Below are 21,630 nucleotides of genomic sequence, written 5' to 3' on the forward strand. Positions count from 1 at the left end.
TTTGCAGCATTGTCTGTGACCAAGCTGCGTACTAGACATTTGAATTTTTTCCCCACAGTTTGTTATAGCTTTTCTTGCTGCTACTTGTAAGTATTCTGCTGTGTGTGCAATTCCTAATGTACCAATTGTTTCTGTAAATAAGACATTCCTTTCTTCTGTTGTCAGACAGTCACAACAGGATCATTGTGGACATTGCTCCACCCATCAAGACTCAGGTTAATAATTTTACCCTCTAGACCTTTTGCACACTGCTCAATTTCTTTCATACACTTTATCCAGCAATTTGCCTGTGACATCTGCTCTGTTGTATGGACTGTGTCCTGGTCTTAATGACTGAACCATGTTAATGAAGTGTGGGTTCTCAGTCATACCGAAAGAAGAGTTTGTTGCATAAACAAACTAGGTGATTTTTTCATCAATTACCTCTTTTTGTAATCTGCTGGTTCTTATAACAAATGTATCTATGGTTGTTTCTGGATGATGAAAATTTTTTTTCCTTTTTGCTACAAGTGATATACTGTGGCTATGTGACATACATGATGTGACTGAAACACTATCGTTGGCAGATAATTCTGAAACTATAGAAAATGATGGTGATCTGAAGGTGGATAGTCTTCAGAATCCTGAAGTTTGAGGATAGATTCTCCTAAACAAAATAAGTCAATGCAGTTAGTTGTTCATTACCATACTGCTCATTTAGTATTACTCATTGCATTCACTGACGCTCAGTACTACTTTAAAGGTGAAATTGTAAAAGGAAGATCTGCCTACTTCAGCTGTTTTTTTTTATCACAACTGCATCTAAAATGATAGTACCATAGACTAACAACTATATTTTTTTGCTCAAACATGAGAATGCAAGAATAGTCCAGAAGGAAGATAGGCAGTCCTTAAGAAAGAAGCATGAAATGAAAAACTTTACCAACCTGAAGATCCTGCATGTTTCTTTCATAAGCTTCCTCCTGAGAAGGAACACTTCTCATGATGTTGTTTCATTCAGGCAACCAGGCCTTGCATTTCTTTGTGGCACTATTTGCATTTTGCATGCATGCCTCTCCCTCCTACAGGTAGAGGAACTTGATTAAAACATTCCCAAACTGGGTCTCTCTTACAGCCTGCTCCCATTGTAGGTTTTCCCTTCTAGTGAGAGAATGGTGTGGTCAGTGATGAGCTGTCAAAATCTTAACAATGGGTTCCCTCCTCACCCCACGAGGGGGTCGTTGCCCACCCCTGCCCCCCGGGACTCCTGCCCCATCCAACCCCCCGGCATTCCTTGATGCTGCCGCGCCCCCCCCCCCCCGACCCCTGCTCCATCCACCCCACTCCCCTGTCGGCCCCCAGAACCGGGCAGGAGGGTCTCGTGGGCCACCGTAGTGGGTGCCCACCGAACCCCTAAGAGCCAGAGGCACCTGCTGGGGGGCGAGGTGGGGAGTCCTAGAGGTGCTTACTTGGCGCAGCTCCCAGGAAGCATCCGGCAGGTCCCTCTGGCTTCTAGGGGTGGGGGATCATAGCTGGGGGGGAGCAGGGGGAGCAGCTGCTCCCCCACTGATCACATCAAAAGTGGTGCCTTAGGCGCCAACTCCGTGGGTACACCTGGGGCTGGAGCACCCACGGGGAAAATTTGGTGGGTGCAGAGCACCCACTGGCAGCTCCCCGCCCCATGCCCAGCCCCAGCTCACCACCTCCTCCCCGCTCTGCTTCTCTACTCCCCCCCCCCCCCCCCCCCCCCCGGCTTCCTGCAAATCAGCTGCTCAGCAGGAAGCCGGGGAGGGCTGAGAAGCAGGCAGCGGTTTCCTGCTCAGGCTGAGGGTGGCGGAAGTGAGCTGGGACGGGGAGCGGTTACCTGCTGCGATGTGGGCAGCTCTCCTCGCGCCCCCCTACCCCAGCTCACCTCCGCCACCCTCAGCCTGAGGAGGAAGCAGCCGCCGGCTTCTCAGCCCGCCCCAGCTTTCTGCGCGAACAGCTGATTTGTGGGAAGCCGGGGGGCGGGGGGGGGGGGCGCGGAGAAGCAGAGCGGGGCGGCGCGTTCAGGGGAGGAGGCAGAGGCGAGCTGGGGCTGGGGAACTGCCGGTGGGTGTTCCGCACCCACCAGATTTTCCCCTTGGGTGCTCCATGGCTGGAGCACCCATGGAGTCGGCGCCTAAGGCACCACTTTTGGCCGGTTACGTTTGGAAGGCCTTTTAGAACCGGTTGTCCCTCGCGGAACAATTGTTAATTGTTAAATTTAACAACTGGTTCCAGCTCACCACTGGGTATGGTAGATCTCAAATCAGTGAAGGCTACACTCAGACCTCAAGACTTCTCAAATATGCTGCTCAACTGGTTTCACTTTTGTTTCTACTGCCTGTCCCTCCCTTCTCACGTTTATCTCTAGACTTCTTTTCCTTGTCCAGATCTATTCGGTCCCCAACAATCTTCTGTTCATTGAACTTTTTGAAACTTTGCACTTTTAGAGAGAGGTAAGGGATTGACTCTGTACACAACTTTGCAGAGGGACAATAGGGTTGAGGTCTGTTATTTCTTACCTCTATCTATCCATCCATCCATTTAAAAACATTTTTGCTGTTAACAAGCGTGTTACCTCTGGGGAGACACATCCACAGTTTGAGAACTGCAAAACTAAGCATCTCTGATGGTATCTTCTAGACTAAGCACTGAGTCCCATTGGGTAGATAGAAAGATTAACCTAAATCTATACAGGAGCCCGTGGAAGCCCAGAAGATTGGGTTCCTAATCCATGAACTATTGGAACTCATTTACAAAACTTTTCTTAAACATTACATTAATATATTGTCTCATACTCTAGAATTAGAATTTATAATCCCTATTACATGATGAGATATCTTTGGGCTATAATGTATCTTAATTAAAGCTATCTTTAGGTAGGTTTTTTCCTCAAAAAGCATTTTATCAAAAATATCAGATTTAAATTAAAAAAATTCGAATTTTTAATTTTTTTAAATTGATTTTTATCCATGCTGGTGGCCAAATGGACCTGAACTAGTAGTCTGCAACTGTGCATGTTTCAGATTGCTTAGTGCTCCAAGCCTACAACTCTGCACTATTGTTTATTTTATATAGATATAGATCTAAAAGGAAAAATAGAGACAAGGTGGGAGAGGTAACATCTTTTATTGGACCAACTTCTGTTGATGAGAGACAAACTTCAGTGCTTACATAGAGCTCTTCTTCAGGTTGGCCCGTTACTACTTGGACTGATTTTTCAGAGCTCAAAATTCATAATTTTAATTCAGATGATTTAAAATAAAGGATGGTCTGTTTTGCTTAAAAGGCAGTTTACTTCAATTTTTAAAAGTCTTTACAGTTCACACTAAAATGCCCAGATGATTTTATTTTTTAAAATGCCCATCCTAATGTCTTGAAATGATCCAGTGTGATAGGTTTTCCTGTTTAAAAATAGAGAAGTATTTCTTTAGGTACCAGTGCTGCAGTTTATATGTCATCCGAACCCTGTGCCCTTGCTGAGTTCCACTGATTTTAATGGGGCTCTGCATGGGTACAGGGATCTACCCACATAGTCAGGAGCAGAATCAGGGCCTTAGTGATAAACCTTCTAAATCCAGAAGTTTTGTCAGATTTATAGAGAAGAAATAAAACAAAATAAAAGTTACAAAAAGAGGAAACACCTTCAGATGGGAATTTTTAATTTTATGTCTGAGAGAAACTGAAAATTGGCTCATACCTTTTTATTTTAATCAGGGCAACTAGAATCAATTTGGACATAAATGGTCCATTAAATTGGAATAATGGTGTAATAAATGTATGCTTTTAGACGTTAGAATACTTTGTATTCCATCTGACATCCATTTTGAGATTAAAGACTAAATGTAGCATTATTAATTTCTGATAACTTTCTAAGAGTGACTTAGGAATTTGCAGGAATACTGTGAAATTTTCTTATTTGAAATTTTTTTGTCAGATCAGGTTATTTATTATTGTATTGAAACTATGTAGTGTAGGCTAATGTATCCTGATAAGATGCCTTTTAATAAATGCTATAAAGAGCATAGTATTGTTCTATGCTTTTTACCAGGTAAGATTAAGAGCCAGGATTCATGGATCAGACCTTACTGTTGTCACAGAATCTCTTAGTTCGAAAACCGAATTAGATCCTGTCTACAGTAAAAAGAAAGTATTGTGCAGGTATATATTTTTCCTTTAACTGCTAATACAAATTTTAGTTGCTGGCCTAACATTTAATATTAGAGTCCCAACTTCTGACATGTAAGAGTTAAAATTCAAGGTGAGATTTTAAATGCTTGTAGACTCATCTGAAATATTAGATAGTTTAGTGTTTATAGATATGAGAATACCTTATTAAAGTATCCTTAATTTTTCTTTAAAAACAGATTTAATGGGACCATATGTAGGGGTTCCCAGATAATCTCCATACAAGAATATTAAAGGAACTGGTACATGAATTTGCAAGCCCAAGAGCAAGGGTTTTTAATGTATCTGTAAACTTGGTGCGTTGTACCCTGTGTTTGGAAAATTGCAAATATAGCACCTATATTTAAGAAAGGGGGGGTGTGGGGAAGTGATCCAGGAAAGTGCAGGTCCATTGGTTTGACCTCAATTGTATGCAAGGTCTTAAAACAAATTTTGAAAGAGTAGTTAAGGACATAGAGTTTAACGGTAATTGGGATAAAATTGGGTTTTATAAAAGGTAGATCGTGCCAGACCAACCTGATCTCTTTCTTTGAGAAGATAACTGATATTATTTTAGACAAGGGAAATGCAGTAGATCTAATCTACCTGGATTTCAGTAAAGCATTTGTTACAGTTCAATGTGGGAAATTATTGGTTAAATTGGAGAAGATGGGGATTAATATGAGAGTTGAAAGGTGGATAAGGAACCGGTTAAAGGGGAGACTCTAACTGCTCATGCTGGAATGTGAACTGTAAGATTGGAGGGAGGTTATTATGGAGTTCCTCAAGGATTGGTCTTGGGACTGATCTTCTTTAATGTTTTCCTTAATGACCTTGGAACAAAAAGTGAGTGTGCGCTAATAAAATTTGTGGATGACAACTAAGTTGGGAGATATTGCCAATATAGAGGAGGATCAGAGTATCAGACAAGGAAATTTGGACAACCTTGAAAACTGGAGCAGTGGAAATGGGATGAAATTTAATAGTACAAAGTGCAAGGTCATGCATTTAAGGACTAAAAATAATCTTTTTGTTGTAAGCTGGGGACATATCAGTTGGAAGTGACAGACGAGAAAGACCTGGGTACATTGGTCAATCACAGGATGCCTATGAGCAGCCCGTGTGATGTAGCCATGAAAAAGGCTAATGCAATCCTCGGATGTATCAGAGAAGATATTTCCAGTAGAGCTAGGGAAGTGTTATTACCATTATACAAGGCACTGGCGAGACCTTATCTGGAAATGTGTGCAATTCTAGTCTCCCATGTTTAAGGAAGATGCACTCAAACTGGAACAGGTGCAGAGAATGGCTACTAGGATGACCGGAGGAATGGAGAACCTACCTTATGAACGGAGATTTGAGGAACTTGGCTAACAGAATGAAAGATGAAGAGAGAGAGGATTGTGCTCTAGAAATATATCAGAGGGATAAATACCAGGGAGGGAGAGGAGTTATTTACATTAAGGGCTAATGTTGGCACAAGAACAAATGGCTATAAGTTGGCCATCAGTAAATTTTGGCTTGAAATTAGATGAAGGTTTCTAACCATCAGAGGAGTGAAGTTCTGGAACAGCCTTCCAAGCGGAGTAATGGGGACCAAAAAACCTTACTTTTTTCAATATTGAGCTTGATAAGCTTGGGGAGGGGGATGGTATGATGTGATTGCTACACTGGCATTTGGCGCATCCATGACTGCTAATAGTAAATATCTGCAACGGCTGGAGATGGGACGTTAGAGGGGGAAGGCCCTGAGTAACTACAGAGAATTCGTTCCCAGGTGTGTGTCTGGTGGGTCTTGCTTACATGCTCAGGATCTCATTGCCATATTTGGGTCAGGAAGGAATTTCCTCCCAGGTCAGATTGACAGAGAACATGGGAGGTTTTTGCCTTCCTCTGCAGCCTGGGGCAGAGGTCACTTGCTGGCTTGAAGCAGAGTAAACAGTGGATTCTTGTAACTTGAGGTCTTTAAATCAAGATTTGAGGACTTCAGTAACTCAGCTCGAGGTTATAGGCCTACTGCAGGAGTGGGTGGGTGAGGTTCTGTAACTTGTGATGTTCAGAAGGTCAGACTAGATGATCGTGATGGTCCCTTCTGGCCTTAAAATGAGTGAGTGTGTGTGTGAGAAATCATATTTTGAGACATTTTATTTTCTTTTTTCCTTGCAGCACAGAGATACTCCTGAAAATAACCCAGATACACCATTTGATTTCACACCTGAAAACTATAAGGTATGGAGAAAAGGGCATGTTAAGTATCCAAATCTGAATCTTAAATAAGTGTTGTAAACAGTTTGTTTTTTAAACTAGAGAATAGAAGCAATAGTAAACCACTACCCAGAGGGACATAGATCAGCTGCTGTGATGCCGGTACTAGATCTGGCCCAGAGACAGAATGGATGGTTGCCCATATCAGCGATGAACAAGGTACTTAATCTGTTTGGTTTTTTTTAAGCATTATTGTTACAATTTCTTTTTAGCTAAATCTTAGCTTTACTAATAAGATGAGAAAATTATAATTTCGATACTAAAATAAGCTAATTCAAGGATTTAAATTTGGCACAGATTCATGAGAATCCCAGGCCAATTTCATTTTAGAAATTTCCCTGTAGGAGAATCCTGCCCCTGGGAATATTTCTGCACGTGATGCTTGCCTAATACTAGAAACTCCATAAGTATCAGCAGAACAAAACTTAAGTGAAATTTATTCAGACTTGCTGTGACCTTTAATGAAGAAGGTTGAAGCAGAGGTGTGGGACTGTTCACTGCTGATGGGAAAGGAAAGAGGGACAAAGTTCTGGTTAGACTTCCTTTCTTCAGTTAGGAGGAGAGAATCCCATGTGTGCTGCTGAATGTAATACTTTATCTGGAGGAGGTGAGAGAAACTGTGCTGTAGACCAGCATTTCTCAGATGGGTCCACGGACCACTGGGGGAGGTCTGTGAGCGTACTCCAGGAGCTCTGCAGGTCCTGCTGATCAACTCCTTCCCCTCCCTCCCAGTGCCTCCTGCATGCCAGGGAACAGCTGTTCAGTGGTGTGCAGGAGGTGCTAGGAGGGGGGAGAGGAGCAGGGATGGGGCGTACTCAGGAGGGGGGGCAGAAAGAGGCAGGGAAGTGAAGGCAGGGGTGGAGCGGGGGTGGGTAGATGTGGGACAGAGGTGTGGGGCCTTTGGGGAAGGGGTGGAGGCAGGAGTCATAAGGGTTTGGGGGGAAAAAAAAATTTAAATTAAAAATGAGGGTCCTCAGGTTGCTAAAGTTTGAGAACCGCAGCTCTAGACTATGTCTACACTATGAGCTAGGGGTATGATTATCTTGCTTATGTTCCCATATTCATGCTAGCTCTTCTTGAGCAGCACAGGTATAAATAGCAGTGTAGCCACAGTAGCATGGGTAGTGGCAGTGGAGGCCTGCCAGAGCCATGGTGAGTACATACCCACCACTTACAGGTGAGTTTTCACTGTGTACAAATGTGTAAATACAGCTACAGACAAAGATTCTCGCTCCTGTGCACGAGAGGCTGGGGCAAGCAGGGTTCTGTCAGATCATTTGTAGCATCCAGTTTAAAATGAGCTTTGCTGTAATGCAGAGGCTCGGAAACAATATCATTCAGTGATACAGTAATTTGTACTCTGACCTAGTTCTCCAGTGTTTTCAATTTTCATTCCAGCAAAGAATTATTTTTGATGTTGTCATGCTGCCTGCAGTGGCTCACGACTGTGAGTGCCAACTTCAGTGCAGACTGTCAAGAAGCAGGGCAGAAACTCCAAACTGGCTGTACACCTTCTATAATTAATTTCACCAACCTAGTAACAAGTTTAAGCTCCCTTAAGTGCAGTCACAGTCATACCTTGGAGTCACAGACTGTCCCCTATGGCATTCCTATATATCTTGCCACCCAAGCAAGCTTGACTTTGTGATAGTTGTTTTACACCAAAAATCACATCAATATTCAGGTTACTCCTAGTCCCAAAGACTGACTGGTCACTTACCCCAGGTCAATTTGCACCTTAGATCTCACACCAACGACAATGCTTATAGCCAGTTCTGTAACAAACTAACTAAAGGTTTATTAACTAGGAAAAAGAATTGAGTTATTTACAGTGTTAAAGCAGGTGTGCATACACATACAAATGAGTTAGATTTTGAAAGATAATAGAATCTGCTTATTATAGAACTTCCTATCTTTTAGAGCTAACCGAGGCAAAACAGCTGGGGACTCCTTGCTTATGCTTAGAAATCCTCTACCGTCAGAATTCAAGCAGCATAGAAATAGTAAATTCTTTCACAGGCATTTTTATTCCCTTCCCCAGTGTTCAAGCTATGATGGGATGAGGGCTTGGGCATGCCCTCTTCAGGGCTCTGAGGGAAGCAGTTAACAGTCTTTTGTCCACAATGGCTTGTCTGATGTCTATAGACCTTTTTTTGGGGAGAAGATGACACATCTTCATGGGTGCAAACCAGTATTTCACACTTGGTGAGATTTCTTTCCTGACTGGATTTGCAGTTTCAGAGTAAACATTTTTAGTTACAGAACAAATACTTAATTATTACCTTATAGCATGGGTTACAGATATTATAAGTGAGATTAACACATGCAGCAATTTACAAATATTTAATGAAATCTAAACACTAAATGCATCTTTACAAGTCTAATACCTGTTTTAGCAATATTAACAGAAAGGTGCGTCAGACTAGTGTCTTGCTATGCACTGTTCAGTGAGGCTTGGGGCCGGGCATGAGCTGGCACCTGGTCTGCCAGCATCACAAATGTAATTTTGTTCATTTGGATATATCAAGTATTTTCTTTGAGAATCTGCTGTTGGTAAATCTAAATCAGAGTATGCCTGGTTACTGCTGATGAGAAGGTTTAATAGCTTAGAAACATGAACTATATAAATTTCAACCTATCACTTGTCAAAGGTCTGAGAGTCACAGTGGTGATCTGTTTTGGCTATCTTCAGAACAAAAGAATGCAGAAGTAATTTTTGTATTTTTTCAGTGTGTACACTACTACAGTGTTGTGAACCGGAATTAATGTAATTAGTGCTTTTGAAAATATTGCATTCAGCTGATATTGTTCTAATTCCCTAAAAAAATTTCTTCCCCATCCTGTAGGTTGCTGAAGTTTTACAGATGCCTCCCATGAGAGTATATGAAGTAGCAACTTTCTATACAATGTATAATCGGAAGCCTGTTGGAAAATACCATATTCAGATCTGCACAACTACACCGTGTATGCTGAGAGATTCTGATGGTATACTAGAGGCTATTCAGAAGAAGCTTGGTATGATGCAAATGATATGTTTTCTATAACTATGTGTGTTTTTATAGGCTTACAATATTTAACATTTCACCTATCCAACAAAAACTTTCTAAACAAGGAATCGATATGGTGGTGACGGTACAAAGAGAAAATATACTTAAATTCATAAGTGAACTCTTTTGAAGTCTAAATTTGAAAAACTTTAGACTTGAAATAAAATAAGTATATTTAACAGCAGAATAAGATATAAGTGTGATGGTTGGGGAAAACTATTGCCTAGGAGTGCCCATTGATGTTTTTATAGTCAATTTGTCAGATAATAAATCTGTCCTTTTTGAAGTTAAAATGTGAATTTTTGGGACCTGAGAACATTCAGATTATCCCATCCCCTTGAGGGTGAGGCATGTTCTCTTGTGTCAATATCCTCAAACAATTGGAACGGGGGTCTCAAATCAAGTTTTTTGTTTTTTTTTATGTAGGAGAGCATTTATTTTCTCTAATGTAGCTGTGCACCATATTTTTTTCTCCAGTAATCCAAGTAATGATTGAATATACCTGAAATCAGGAACTGGTGTTGAAGGCAAGCCCTTGCTCAAAGTTCTGAGTAAAAATAACTGTTTCCAACTTAATAGGGATTTAAATGTGTTGATATGAGCCTTTATTTTTTTTCAAGCAATGTATCTTAGAGCAAGACTACCAGACATACAACAGTGAACTCAGCTAGTCAGGTTCCCTTCAGCATTCCTTAGATGCATATCTACACATGGTTCAGTGTGTGGGGAAGAGACATTTGCTATATGAGTGTGTTACTAATCTTTGTTTAATTTAAATGGGATAATGGGAAAGTAATTTATAAATCCCTAATAGTAAAGTAAATTGAGTAATTCCTGCCTGTATATGAGAGGCAGTGATGTTCACCCCCCCCCTTTTGGGGGGGGGGGTTTGTTTGGCAGGAGGGGAGGGAGAAGAAGGCAGCAGAAAGGAATATCAAGTCATGGGTTTGTGTCACAGGCTGTGCTGCTTAGAGGAAGCTGTTGGTACAAATCACTATAATTAAGGCAGTAAACAGTTTATTATAACCTTTTATTATGCACGCAGATTTCCATGCTTGGTCTCTGTCCAAAGGTGAATTTTTTTTAAAGTTTGAACAAAATCCCGATATCAGTTTTAAAGGAGAGTAAAAATGTTTTTTTCCAGTGTTAAAATTTTTTAAGTTCAGATTTTTTTGATGGCTAAAGTTTTAAAATCGTGACAACATAGTTCTCATTGAGAACTAATGCCTTTTCTTGGTTTTGGAGGGAGTTGGGGGGGGGGGGGGGGACTAAAAAGTTATTTGGGAAAAAACACTTCTAAATATGCTCCATGGGCATTTGCTAAGAATTTTAGCAGAGCCTAAAGAAGCCCCAAGCATTTGTGACCTCACAGTGCACATTCTCCCTCCATAGTCTGACAGGAACAGGGACTGCCACTTTCATGCTTTCAGTGGGAAAACTGATATGAGAGAGATTGTAAATGTCTTGCTTTAACACCCAGCTCAAGTCTCTGAAATAATTGCTTTAACATTAAGGACAAGAAAAAAACTGAAGCTGTGTAAAACATTTTTGTTCCTCAGTTTTAGGGTGTTTGCAATATTTCCTGCATTCTACAATATTCCATAAATTTTAAGCTTTCATGAAAAGTTGGGGGGGTTTCTGTAGCAAAGATAAGTACCCCTCAAAATGTAAGAGAGAAAACTCTACCACCAAAATAAAATGGCAGGAAAAGGGGTGAAATCAACACTCCATGCTGTGAACTAATGGGGACCATTTTAATAGTGGTGCTATTAAGCACAAGTTCTTCCCCTCTTAATTGTTTTAAACAAGTAAATGGAATTAAAAATATCTACAATGATTTAATATTACGGTTGCACAGATAAAATAATAAAATCAGGAAATCAGTGAAATGATTGTCTAACATTGTTATTGTAATGGTTCGCATTTGTACATTACACTTCTCAAACACTGCTATGTATATTACTTACTAGAAATTACAGTACAAATGCCAGCAACTAAATAGCTGGTAAAAAGGGTAGCCAATGCAGCCAGACGGGCTCTCCGATCAAACAATCAAAACTGCTATGTCTTGCAAAGTGTCCTGAAGGTAACTCCCACTAAAAACCTTTGGCTTGTTAAGTCAGGGAAGAAGGGTCAAAGGCTGTCCAGTTGGCTGGTCTGTCTCTGGTATACCAATAAAATAAAAACGAGCAGGATCTTATTAAAGGGGAAAAGGCAAAATGCCACATTTATTGTGAATACAGAAAGTTATAGCTATAACATTCCATTCACTTTCATATTTATTCACACATTCATTCATACACACGCGCACACACAGGTTCTGCAAGTTTGTTATCATAGTTATCAGCCTTAGAGTTGCTCATGCCAAGCCACTGGCCAGGTGGCCTGGACATGAGGAGGGAGCACGGCCTTGTCAGATGCTCATCTGATGCTCCTGGAAGTTGGTTTGCAGAATCGGACCCCAAAGTTCTCACTTTCTAGAGTACATTTTTATAGGAATTTCTTCCTGTGCCAGTCTATGGGAATTGCTTCATCATGCTGTTGCTGAATCATCAGCACATGGCACATTCTTGACGGCTCCCTGCTGCCAGATGTTATCTTGTTCTTTGGTTCTCCCATTCTTGAGGCTGTTGGGTGGATTCCAGTCTGCCCTCCGGGGGTCCTCTGGTTATTTCCACTTGACGCCTTCTTCAGCCGATGGACACTGGATTCTTGGGCTGGCACCTCCCTGATCATTCAGTTATTATCCACACCAAGCATCCATCCACATACATCCTCTATCTCTATTTTAATCACAATTGTTGACAAAGCGAGATGAATACAACAAGAGGGCGGGAAGTCTCTGGGTGCTGTTTCTGTTGTTACAGAGTATTGCTTTGAGTCTCTCTGTGTGTGAGTAGTTGTTGTTACAAAGAATTGCTTTGAGAACAGACTCTGTCTTAGAATGTACTAACACAATTAGCAGCTTGCAAGTTTCACACATGGAGGGAGAGAAACAGTACCAAAAACCAAGAGACCTCTTAATCAGTAATACCCTGGAATTTAAACTATGGGGAATCAAACTCATTTGTGATTTTAATACAGAACTTCTTTAATATGATCCAACATCTCTAGCCACAAGTGATCATATCTAAGAACTTGCAGCTCAAGAATCTCAACCAATCTTTGGTGTCAGTTTAAAATATAGGCAGTTTTTAAGATACACAGATCCCAAATAATGAAGAACTTTATAGGTCAAAACCAATAACCTGAATTTCACCAGGAAACAAGTTAGAAGCCAGTGCAATCTCCTGGAGTACACTTGAATTCTTCCAGTTGTTTTGCCTTATAATATATGTGGTGCTTTTGCATATGTACACAAAATATCATGAATGCTTCTTGATAAATAATAAAACGTTTGACAGGCTTGCTATAATGTCCTTTAATATATGCTATATGCTTTTAGTAGTGTAGCTGAATTTAACATAACAAAAACAGTCTGTGTAGCAGTTATCCTGGTATAGAATATAATCTTTGTAATACTTAGTAATTTTGGATCTTTAGTATTTAAAAAATTAGTTCCTTAAATATTGACTCAAAATCTACATGGCTGATATAATTGTGTGGATCTGACATTAAGATGACATTTTTTGTTTGCAACCTGCTATCAAAATGGAGTTTGTTGGAATAAAATATGGTTTGCAGTGCTCTTTGTAGTCCCCTGGGAGCCACATGAAAAAGTATTTCATGAAGCTGTTCCAGTGAGTATAGTTTGAAATGAAATACATTTCACTGCTACAGTTGTCCTTACAGAAATTAACCACATTCACAAAATCGTGATCTCTTTGGTTTCTTCCCAGCTGCTGCTATTCATCTAATTTTGTTTGCATAGTTTCATTGTAATAATTAACCCATTGATAATTTATGCCCAATACTGATCCTCTTTAAATCAACGACAGTATTCTAATTGACCTAGCACTGGTCATGCATATCAACAGCACTTCTTATGGTATTAAAGTTAAGCTCACGGACAACTCTTAGCAGGACTGGGGCCTTAATGCCTGAATCTGCAAGGTTCTGACTACCATGTCCTGTGCTAAGCATGCTTAGCCCTGCTCTCAGTTTCTTCAGTGGGTGTTGAGAGCACTCAGCACCATGCATAGTTAGTCCCCAGAATGGGAGCAGGAGCAGGCCCTTACATATTAGAGCTGCTGTAAAATATATATATATTCCTTTTTAAGTAACTTCTCCTATTGCATTGCTTCCTAAAAATAGAATAGTAGTTCTACAATTAATCAATAATACCTATAATTGGTTTAATAAAATATTTTTATGAAATAGGAAGCAAGTCTGTAAATCATTTTTTAAAATGTATCTGAGGGGTTTCAGTTTATGAAGCTTTTTTTACTTAATGGGAAGCATCTTGGAGCTGTTTAAGTGTTGATATTAGGAAAATTGTCCAAATCATGTAAAAATAAGATACAAATGTTTTACAACATGAAGTGAAATAACAGTAATAGATTAGCTGGGAAATATTTAAGATTTTGCTTTAAATGTATTAAATAATCACCACTTACCCTAATATTCCTTATTACTGTAGGTATACAAGTTGGGGAAACAACACCTGATAAACTTTTCACACTGGTAGAAGTCGAATGTTTAGGTGCTTGCGTAAATGCACCAATGGTACAAATAAATGATAATTATTATGTAAGTATTTCATTCTGTTTGAAAAGTACAATGTTTTGTTTAACTGGCATGTTAATTATTTACACTAAATTATTGTCATTGTTCTAGATTATGAAGTTCTAGTAGCTCAATATAAGTTATTTGACTTATTAATTTGATAGTTTATATTGCTACTCTGTGGGTGGCTTGTCTCTCAAAATGATATTGGAACAGGACTTCCCCAAGCTTAATTATCAATGTAAAGAGAAGCAGCTCTCATTTTGTGGGAGAGGGACAGTTTATGAGCTGGAACATCTTCTAGTGACATGATATTCTCTACATGAAAATACACATCATTGCACTGTGATATAGGTAAAGTTTCTGAGACCAGTGGAAATTTTTTTAATGTACTCATATTTTCGTAAAAGAACCATGAAGAGAGATAATTAAAATACATATAGAAATATATTTTGGGGTATCCCGGCAGTAGAACTAGGGCACTTTCATAGATACCTTTTAGTTGAAGGAGGATTTGGTTCTCTCTGGGATTATTATTATTAAAAAAATGTATATCCCTCTATCAAATCCTTTTTCAATCTTTGAAGTTAGAAATTCTAAGTGACATTCTCCTCTGTTGATTGTTTCCCTTAATTGATTACATTAATAGTAGTAGTAGTAGTAATAATAATAATAATAATAAGCTAACATATTCTGGAGTTATAGCAGTCTTAGCAAATTCAGTTTCCATTATATGAGAGAGATTTTCCTTGATTTTTTTTGCGAGCCCTCCCCTCTTCCTCTTCCCTTCCTCCCTCTCAAAATATTTTCAACATCATTATCAACATGAGTTCTCTGAAAATGGTATACTTTTTCTAGCCAATTTTAAGTAAATCAGACAAGGGTTCATAAGTTATGTGACATTAAAAGTATCAAGAGTCCAAGAAGTCTTAGGTTGTTTTTTTTGTTTGTTTTTGTTACTAGAAAGCATAAAAATGGAAAAGAGAAGAGAGAGAAAACAAACATTGGATTAATCTAGTACTAGTGAACAAGGTCAAAGTTTAGGTATTTGAACTGTAATTTAAAGTTATGAATATTTTTAAACTAGAATTTCAGAGTAGCAATTTGACTTTGGGCTTAAAACAGGGAATCAAATGACTGCTGGAGATGTGAGTTTTCATTTATTTTAAAATGTCTCTAAGCCTTTTTCTTGCATAGATGGGCCTCGTGGAAATTGATCTTTAGGGAGGCTTGTCAGTGGAGAGCAGAAGAGTTTTCTAACGTAACTGAAATTTAGAGAAACAATTTGTAAAGTAAGAAAACTAAAAAAACCCCCAAACCTCCCCCCAAAAACCCTTTCTTCCCCACGCAAATCTGTATGGATACGTCATATTTAAAAAATTGATATGACACCTTAGACAGTCCTAGTTTGAGAACAGCAACTGGATGGCATTTATAATTAAGCTTATTGGATTCATGAAGTCAAGATTCAGCGCACAACAAATTTCTGCACCTTACAGTCAAATTTTAAGTTAATGTTGAAATAAGAATTTCAGATAGTCGCGGCCCAATATGCCAATCTTTGTTAGGTTACTTAGGAGCTCAGCTGGAAGCTAACCAGTGTGCTGATGACTTTGCAGAGTTATTAGTTCAGATACTGTGCCCCAGTGTACCCATCAGCATACACTCCTACACAGATAAGATGTGCAAGAGTAGGGTACTCCTGGGCATCATGTTGGTGATGCACTTTCCAAACAGAGATGATGACGAGACTAAGGCATGATAGGGTGATGCATTTTCCCCAGATATACCAAAGACAGAAAAGCCTCCAAAGGCACTCAAGCCACCAAAGTGACTCTGATCATTTGGTACAGTGACAGGGGACCAGGTATTTGAGACACTGATGTGGCTCTAGGTGCTTGGAGCCCTGATCTAAGAATGTCTGCAGGAGAGGAGCCATGCAGCTGTAGATCAGTGTAACCCAGTATGCTTTCTATAGCTTGCTGTGCAAAAAGACACTTGAAGAGTCGTAGGCCTGGTGCAATGTGCATTGTATGTGATGGAATGAGTGATTGGCTCCCTTCAAGCTCTTAAGAAGTCTGTGGCCTAATCTAGTATGCTTTCTAAGACACTTTTATGGAAGAATGCATAGAAAAGTACTAGACCAGTGGTTCCCAAACTTGTTCCGCTGCTTGTGCAGGGAAAGCTCCTGGCAGGCCGGGCCGGTTTGTTTGCCTGCTGCATCTGCAGGTTCGGCCGATTGCGACTCCCAGTGGCCACGGTTTGCTGCTCCAGGCCAATGGGAGCTGCTGGAAGTGACGCGGGCCAAGGGACGTACTGGCTGCTACATTTACTAATACGATCCTCGTTTTACTTGTACTAAACTGTTGGCCTCAGTATCTGTCAGTAAATGAGTTCCATGGGCTAATTATGCATTGTGTGATAAAAGGAAAAAATGTTAAATTTGCTGTCTTTCAGCTTCGTCTCCTTGTTTTTATATTATGAGAAAAGGTGACGAGAGAAGTGCCTAGTCTTTCTCTAAACCATTCATTGTTTTGTAGACCTTTATCATGAGTTTCAGGCTTTTCATTCTACGTATCTAAGATCTTTCCATGCATAGCCATTCTCACTGCCCATCTCTAAATACCCTCTATTTCTGTTGTGTCCTCTTTGAGATAGGGTGACCAGAAAGGAACGCAGTATTCCAGTTGAAGGTGTATCATTGACATAACATAGTGGTGTTTTCCATCCCATTCCTTATGAATGCTAACGTTCTCTGCTTTTTTGACCATTGTTGAACACTGAGAGGTCTGTTACCTTACATCTATCAATGTTGAATTTCATCTGTCATTGTGATGCCTATCCCAGCTAGCTTTGCGAAGGTCCTGCTGAAGTTTGTCAAAGTCTTTTCTGGTCTTGACTAACCTAAATAATTGTGTGGTCTACACATTTTGCAACCTCATGGCTCAGTCCCTTTTCCAGATCATTAATATGTTATAAAACACTGGTAAGATGGAACCTTGTAACACCCCAGTATTAACATTTTTAACTTGAAAGTGCTTTATTTATTCCTAGTTTCCTGTCTCTTAACCAGTTTCTAATCCATGACAGTACTTTGCCTTTCATCACATGATTTAGTTTTCTTAACAGCCTTTTGTGACTGCAGTTTAATGAATATTTTTGTCTGGTATCATTTTTGCACCTGGTTCTCTTCATAAAGCTTCCATCAGTTGCTTTGAACACTACTGCCTGACTCTTCCTTTTCCATGACTAATTATGGGTCAAAAGAATGAAAGGGGTAGAATCACTTGCAGCTGAATATACCTGAAAAAATATTAGGCCACTGTGGGAAATCCACAACCTTGCCTTTAAGGGGAGGGAAGGGAAGGGAAGATGGAACAATATTGGGAGACAAAAAGCATAGAAATAAGACAAAGGGAATCCAGATATGATTGTAAAGCGGGCTTCAAAATTTCTTTTAAACATTTTTTCTTATGCAGATACACTGGCTGTGTTTTTGTGATACTCACCAACTTATAGTTCTGAACTGTGCAGTCGTGTGATTAGTGTAGCCAATAGCAGTCCAGGATTTAAACCTATTGGTGATCTTAGCTAATGTCTTTTTCAAAAACAAGAGTGATAATTTGAGAATCTATTAAGAGCTCTGAACTGAATATACAAGCCTATATTAAGTCTACAAATTGTCAAGACAGAATCATGAAATTCATAAACACATTCCTTTAACAATTTCAGTTCGGACTGTGTTGCAGTGTAGTTTGCCGCAATTCTAAACTTTGCAAATTTAGACTGTATGGTTGCTTCCAGTTACCAGTCAAAACTAAAGTAATAAACAGAAAATGTTCTTAGCTGTTGAGTGAAATGTTTTTAAATAACAATATTTCAAACTGGAACATTAAAAAAAAAATCAAGATGCAAATAAGAATATTAACAGTGCATTTTATTTTTAGAATTGGCCTTCCATTTTGCATCTACAGTTTTGTTGGCACAGTGGAAGTCATTTAGATGTCTATGCAATTGCAGTTATAAATCAGATAGACATGAGTTGCAGCCTGTGACAGGGCAAGCTCCGCAGAAACCACTCTGACTCCACTGGTTGTGTATCCGCACCATGCCGTTCATTTATGTTCTCTCCACCAACAACTTTACAGTCCTGTGTAGTGACCCCTCTGCGTTTGGCCCTTCCCCCAGATCATGAGAGGAGCAGAGGACTCCCTTCTCTGAGACCTCTGTGAAACAGCTCAGTGAGCCCTGTTGCTTTCTCTTTCCACTTCCTGTGCCCATCTTATGAGTCTTGAGGTGATGGGCTAATTGGCTCTTTAGCTCACCCAGCCCTCTCAACCTGATTATCTCATCAGCCATCTCTGGCTGAGCTAATTGGTGTCAAAATGATCAGAGTGCTGGTTCCCGTAGCTCCCAGCACTGTCATATACTCACCCACCTTGCTTTCCTCACAACCTCCCTTCTTTAGAGGAGTCACAAAACTCTGTGCTCGCTCTGGCCCCCCAGAGAGCCTCAACCTGCAGTCACATAACTGTTTCTGCCCACAGGTCTTCTCACCGTGAACCTGTTGCTGCCCCCTTCTCCTCTATAACTAGGGATCCTAGTTCTCCTAGCCCCACAAATTGGTGCCGGGGTGGTTCTTCCCTCTGTGCTGGTGGCAAGGGTTCCTGGGACTTCAACTCTTGTCAACAAACTAGGGTTACTCTTTCCCCCCCCAGTCTTGTCCTGGACTACTTTTTTCTACCCTCCCTTTCATTAGGGAGGTCGTATTTTCCTCCTTGCTTGTTTCCTTTGATATAGGGTTTTCTGATTCTCCCCTCTCATGCCTCATTTCCTGGTATCCCTGCTTCCTGCTGCAAGGGATCCCAGACCCCTGTTCTGGTAATAAGGGAAGTGGCTCCAATATGTTCCTATAATGACTTCATGAGGCAGTCCACCCGCCACCCCTACTTCCATTTAAATTTCTCTTTAACCTTTAAGGGTATCTCCACCATTAACCAGAGTTTCCTTGCCTTGTGGATGCATTTGAACTGTAAACTTCCACCTGACAACATCCTGTTGGGTTTCACCAAATCCTTCTGGATCATTGAGCATCCTGAGGCAGTGTCCGCCAGTCCCTTCTGGTGTCTCCTCCACACTTTTACAGGGATGATTGTTTTCTTCTTCTGCCCATCCTTTAGTTGTAGTCCACATGCAGAATTCTGCAAACTCACATTCCGTGACAGGGCAATCTTGCTTTATGTGACCCAGAAGCTCACCCTGGTAGCAAAGCACTCCATGGTTACCTGAAGGAGTTCTGCTTGTCTCCCTTTTTTCCTCAGTTGCCCATGCTATGATTGAGGAAGCTCTGGAGAAATTTTTCCAATATTACGGCTGCTGCTATTTTCCTCCACACCTTGAATATCTGGCCTTAGCCAGCAGGGAGCCCAGTCACTTAACTTTTGCAGAAAGGCTAAGCGCCATACTCCATAAGAGTACCTAGTGTCACAAAATCTGTATTGTTCTGCCAAAGGCCTACCCTGTCCAGGATAACTGCCTTTACCACATCGTAGTTGTAGGCCTGCTCCTTGCACAGCGCCATATAGGCAGCCTAGGCTTCCCGTGATAAATACGGTGCCACCCAGAAGACCCATGATACCTTATCCCATCTGGCTCCTGTTGCTACCTTCTCAAAAGTCAGTAAAAATGTGTCAGGGTCATCCACTAGGCCCATCTTGCACAGGGTAACCCCCAGGAACTACTGCTGTTCACTGTCGCAGGATTCGTCAGGTTCTGTGTTGCAGGCCGTTTAGCTGCTCAGCCTGCTATGCAGGGAGGGACTGCTTTTCCATTTGATGGGATTGCTGGAATGAGTGCATGGTCTCTTGTTTCTCTTTAGTTGCTCTACCAACCATTGCAGACTCTCCTCCATTGCCCTGATCCGAATCCTTGCACTGGCTCCCCGTCTGATCCTCTGCCACCACGGATGGGGGAATCACAAACTCTGATAAGCGCCCACATATAACAGGGCATTCTCTGCTCCTGCCTTCTAATACCACAGAAACCATGCCAACTTCACTGGTGGTGTATTCACACCATGCCGTTTATGTTCCCTTCACCAACACCTCTATAGCCCCATGCAGCAGCGCAATTTACAGTGCAGTTCCCTGTGCTCTCGGCCCTTTCCTCAGGGCTTGAGAAATTTCTGAGATACTGAACTCACCTAGTCCTGTCCCTGTCCCTGTCCCCCTCCCTTCCTTCCTGTGCCCTTTTTTTTATCAGTCTTGAGTTGATGGACTGAATGGCTCTTTAGCTCACCCAGCCCCTCCACTGACCTGATCAGGTAATTAACTTCAATTACCTCCATCCCATTCAGCCTTCTCCGGGACAACTAAGTGGTGTCAGAGTGCTGGCTCACACAGTAGCTCCTATGACAGGTTTCAGAGTAACAGCCGTGTTAGTCTGTATTCGCAAAAAGAAAAGGAGTACTTGTGGCACCTTAGAGACTAACCAATTTATTTGAGCATAAGCTTTCGTGAGCTACAGAACAGTAGCTCCTAGTACTTGAACACAGCCCCTTTTAAAACATGGCCATTATGTGTTGGTTTAGAAACGTAAATGGCTTAAAATCAGTTCATTTTGACACACAATTGCTTGTGTGTAACATTGCTAAGAGTGACATTAGAATGTCATAAAACTCAAATCTTTTAAGTTTGTTAATTCTTCTTTAAACTCGGATGCATATATTAACTCAGGGGCGGGAAACTTTTTCGCCTGAGGGCCACATCGGGTTTCCGAAATTGCATGGAGGGCCAGTTAGGGCAGGCTGTGCCTCCCCAAACAGCCAGGTGTGGCCCGGCCCCTGCCCCCTATCTGACACCCCCTGCCCCCGCTTCTCGCCCCGATGGCCCGCCCGGGACTCCTGCCCCATCCAACCCCCGTTCCCTGACGCGTCCCCCTGCCCCATCCACCCCTCCTTGTCCTGCAGCTGCCCCCAGAACCCCCACCCCTGACTGACCCCCCGGGACCGCTGCCCCATCCAACCCCCCTGTTCCCTGCCCTCTGACTGCCCCAACCCCTTATCCACATCCCCACCCCCTTACCACCACCCCAAACTCCCTAGCCTTCTATCCGACCCCTGCTGCTCCCTGCCCCCTTGCCGTACTGCCTGGAGCACCGGTGGCTGGCGGCGCTACAGCTGTGCCGCCCACAGCACCAGGACAGGCAGCCGTGCTGCCTGGCTGGAGACAGCACAGAGCACCAGGTCAGGCCGCGTCTGTGCAGCAGCGCTGCCCAGCAAGAGCTCGCAGCCCCCTTTTCCCAGAGCATTGTGCCAGTGGCACAGTGAGCTGAGGCTGCAGGGGAGGGGGAACAGCACGGGAGGGGCTGTGGGCTAGCCTTCTGGGCCAGGAGCTATGGGGCCGGGCAGGAGGGTCCCGTGGGCCATAGTTTGCCCACCTCTGTATTAACTGATAGGATCATAGTTATCTATGCTGGAATCAAA

General features: G+C 41.6%; 1 protein-coding gene across 5 annotated transcripts in view; it reads left to right on the forward strand.

Moving 5' to 3' along the window:
• Positions 1-21,630, forward strand: part of NDUFV2 (NADH:ubiquinone oxidoreductase core subunit V2) — a 51,209-nt gene that overhangs the window by 19,741 nt on the left and 9,838 nt on the right. For all 5 annotated transcript variants that reach the window (XR_005224367.2, XR_006288585.1, XR_006288586.1 and 2 more), the window contains exons 3-6: positions 6,337-6,399; positions 6,478-6,594; positions 9,282-9,450; positions 14,062-14,171. Coding sequence is in view for 1 of the 5 variants with exons in the window: in XM_043539867.1 (XP_043395802.1) it covers positions 6,337-6,399; positions 6,478-6,594; positions 9,282-9,450; positions 14,062-14,171 (459 nt within the window). In the remaining 4 variants the exon portion in view is untranslated. The remainder of the gene's footprint in view (positions 1-6,336; positions 6,400-6,477; positions 6,595-9,281; positions 9,451-14,061; positions 14,172-21,630) is intronic.

The sequence above is a fragment of the Chelonia mydas genome, chromosome 2 (genome assembly GCF_015237465.2).
Source record: "Chelonia mydas isolate rCheMyd1 chromosome 2, rCheMyd1.pri.v2, whole genome shotgun sequence".
Taxonomy (NCBI): Eukaryota; Metazoa; Chordata; order Testudines; family Cheloniidae; genus Chelonia; species Chelonia mydas.